The following is a 3,752-nucleotide window of genomic DNA, read 5'->3' as shown; positions in this document are numbered from 1 at the left end:
TCAATCAATCAAAATCAAAATGTGTTTATTACCAAAAAATCCCTCATCCTGGTGAAGTAATGATGAGTAAAATGCCTTTTTGACATGAGTAGTCATAACTATAAATGTGCATAAATTGATGGATTATTGGCCCTGACTGGTACACTTAATCTTTTACCTTCCTTCATCTCTGCAGGTTTGGTTTCAGAACCGCAGGGCCAAGTGGAGGAAGAGGGAGAAGTGCTGGGGTCGCAGCAGCGTGATGGCAGAGTACGGCTTGTATGGAGCCATGGTCCGTCACTCTATCCCACTGCCTGAGTCCATCCTCAAGTCAGCAAAGGAGGGCGTCACAGACTCTTATGCTCCATGGTTACTAGGTATATGGCTGCAAGAAAATTACCGGAAAATTTGCCAAAAAACTTTTAAAAATAAATAAATAAATAAGAAAGTAAGAAAACAAAACAAAGTGAAAAATGACCTGACAAAAAATCTTAAAAATTATAAGAATTCTGTAAAATAATTTAAAATATATAATTGTGAATATAATTCACTGGACATTTTTCCTTAGCTTTTTAAATAATAGTCTTCTGCATCTACTAATCCCTTTATATTGCATCTCATTTACTATGCCGGTGTCTTCTTTAGTGCTCATGTTGTCAGTAAAATTAACTTAATGATTGAACTGTGGAAAATCTTATCAGGCTAACATTGTGAGTTGTATGTCCATATTGACAAAAGTTTAAACATATATACATGTTTGTGTGTGTGATCCAAGCAGCTAACTAACGTTAACTCCAGCAGGTAGCAAACAAGCCGGTTTTATACAGCCAAATAACTCCTATAAAAATGAACTGCATGGCGAACAGAACAGGTTTCTATTTGAGACAGGCCTTTATTTGTCAAAATGTGTCGCCACACCGGGCTAATAGAAGGGACTGAGCGTCTAATTGGGACTAGGCTTTTATCTGAAGTTTTACGGTAAATTAAATTTCTTGCAGTAGTGTGTTTAAAAACAGGGATTAAGATGTCTTCAACAGGAAGTGGGAGCTAAGCCGGGCTCATGTTAGAAGCCAATAAAAGTGTCAGAGTGTCAATAAAAGGTCGATACAGCGATAATCCCACTTAATCAGGACAGATTAGACCAAGTGTCCTTTCACACCTCTTGTCAATTGATTAGTTTTAATCAATTAGCTGACTCTAATTGAATAAGAGCTTCTATCCACTCATCTATCCCCATTCTCTTTCACACTTTATTTCAATGTCAAACACCTCTTTAGATATAAAACATCATGACTGTTAGGAAAACCACTGCAATTTATTAGATATCTTTTCTATTATAGATTTGAAATCACCTAAATGCATCAACACCAGGAAACACTGAGATGAGGATGTTTACAAGACAACATTTAAAGGAACAGTTCACCCCAATTCAAAAACACATATTTTATTCTTACCTGTAGTGCTGTTTATCATTCTGGATTGTTTTGGTATGAGTTGCAGAGTGTTGGAAATATTAGGCGTATACATTTCTGCTTTCTATAGAAAATAATGTCTCTAGATGGCACTCGGCTTGTGGTGCTCAGATGCCAAAAAAATACATTAAAAAAGCAACAACTCAACAGCAATGTCTCTGTACAGAAATCTTTACCTGGTTATTCAAGATAATTCACACGCCTTGTTGTGACCAGTTTAATGCAGGAGCTATTTTCTCTCTACCAAACCACATCCTGCCAACCGTATTAGCATGCAGAAGGAAATGTGCATCTACCGCGAGCTAACCTACTGAGCTAGCTAAAGTTACAGCTCAGTTCAGGAGAACAAGCCTCTCGTCCATGAGTAGCCACACGCTTCCTCTTGCGTAGTAATGCTTGGCGGGTGTAGTTTGGTGGAAAGAAAATAGTTCCTACATTAAATGCTTAAACAAGGTCTGTGGATTACCTTCATTAACTGGGTCATGAATTCTAAAAAGGGACATTTCAGTTGAGTTTTTCAAATGTAGTTTTTTTTGTGCTTTGAGCATCACAAGCTGCGTTCCATCTAGTTCCATTATATTGGAGAGAAGGCCGACATCTCTACAGGCCAATATCTCCAACACCCTGCAACTCACACCAAAACAATTCAGATTGATAAATAGCACTACAGGTAAGAGGAAAAATAAGTATTTTTGATTTTGTGGTGAAATGTCCCTTTAAAGTCCTTAAAGTGATGCCATCTAACCCTCTTCTGCAAAGTCTAACAGAAATTAATGACCTCTTCTTTCAGGTATGCACAAGAAGTCAGTTGAAAACACACAAACCACTCCTGGAAAACCCTGCAGCCTGACACCAACCACAACAACAACACCAACGCAGGAGAAACCAGCGGTCAAAGTGATTGAGGAAGAAACAGAGAAACGGATGAAAGACACAGCTAATGCACCAATTTCTAAAGAGGAATTGAGGGAGAACAGTATCGCTGCACTGCGAGCGAAAGCGCAGGAGCACAGTGCCAAGGTGCTCGGGACAGCTTCGGACAGAACGAACAGCCGCGTGACGCATAAAGAGGAAGCGGAGGACAAAGTGACGGAGCAGGAGATGGCAGAGGTGGAGAAGAGTGACTGAAAAAAACTGCAGGAAACAGTCTGATGGTGAAATACCTGCAGGCCGGAGTCTGCAAACATTTGATACAGATGGAGTCATGACTTATTGGTTGGATTGAACTTTGGCACATCATACTGTCGATCAAACCTGCTGACCTACAGAGATGAATCCATGAGAAGTTATTCGAGGTCACGTCTGCTCTGAAGTTTCTACGGTTCCAACGATTGAGGTTTCTTATCTCAAGCAATGAAATAATTTCTTCCTTGCTGCTCCTAGAAATATTAACCTCCAAACTACTCAACACCCTCTCATGTCACCCTCTGTAGGAGACTGAAGGACATTTAACCACGTTTAACCACGTTTAACCACGCCAATTTTTCCACAACATTTACTGCAGATGGTTTGATGTGGAGCTGCGCTAAAAGAATATATTTATTTTCTTTAAAATATATTCTCAACATTAACAGTTCTGTAAAATGGCAGCTACTTTTATGCAACAGTTTGGATGTTTTTCGAAGCAAGACTCCTTTCAACGAGCACTGTCAAGATTAAATTGACTCTACCTGCTCCAGAGGTGCTAATGAAGGAGATGAGTTTGATCTCTGACTTCCCTGTGATGACTGATTTCAGTCTGATGACTGAAAAGCACACAGCTGGTATCAAGTCCTGCAAAAAGATTATAATACAAGATTAAAACTTTGTTTTCTTTGAGCTGTTGCCACATTTTTTATGTAAATACTGAAAAAATTGTCCAATAGTTAACGCTGTACTGTTCCGTACAGTTAATTATCTGTGTTTGTCTCTGTAAAAATGTAACTGTAGCTTACTGTAATTAAAAATTACTGATATTTAAAGCTCCCTCTGCTCAAAAATTGTGTTTGGCTTTTGTTGCGTCACTTGGTGTTTGAGCTTCAGTGTGCAGAGTGAGGTCAGTTTGACGCTAACAGACTGTTTCACAATTGTCTGCTGAAGGGAAAATCTTTATCTGAGCTTTCTGTAAATCTCAGTTTAAGACTTGTATGACATCACAACTATTTCAGAAACTCATCTTGTGACCACTGGTTAAACTTTTAAAAAGAAAAATATCTGCATATTTGAGAATTTTAGATTTTTAAATGCGGGATAAGACATAGTTGTTGGCTTATTTAAAATGTTTTAAAATGTTTTAAAATGTAGTCAAAAAAACACATCAGG

The 3,752-nt window shown here is 38.3% G+C and overlaps 1 protein-coding gene across 1 annotated transcript; it reads left to right on the top strand.

The window, feature by feature from the left end:
* Positions 1-175: 175 nt before the first annotated feature.
* LOC121966001 (visual system homeobox 2-like) lies at positions 176-2,579 on the top strand (the record flags this gene model as incomplete). Its single annotated transcript, XM_042516106.1, has 2 exons — positions 176-356; positions 2,242-2,579. Coding segments are annotated over 2 exons (519 nt in total), but the record flags the coding sequence as incomplete, so codon positions are not given.
* Between the last annotated feature and the right edge of the window lie 1,173 nt (positions 2,580-3,752).

The sequence above is a fragment of the Plectropomus leopardus genome, unplaced genomic scaffold (genome assembly GCF_008729295.1).
Source record: "Plectropomus leopardus isolate mb unplaced genomic scaffold, YSFRI_Pleo_2.0 unplaced_scaffold22695, whole genome shotgun sequence".
Taxonomy (NCBI): Eukaryota; Metazoa; Chordata; class Actinopteri; order Perciformes; family Serranidae; genus Plectropomus; species Plectropomus leopardus.
The sequence above is the reverse complement of the archived record's forward strand: the minus strand, read 5'-3'. Positions and strand labels throughout refer to the sequence as shown.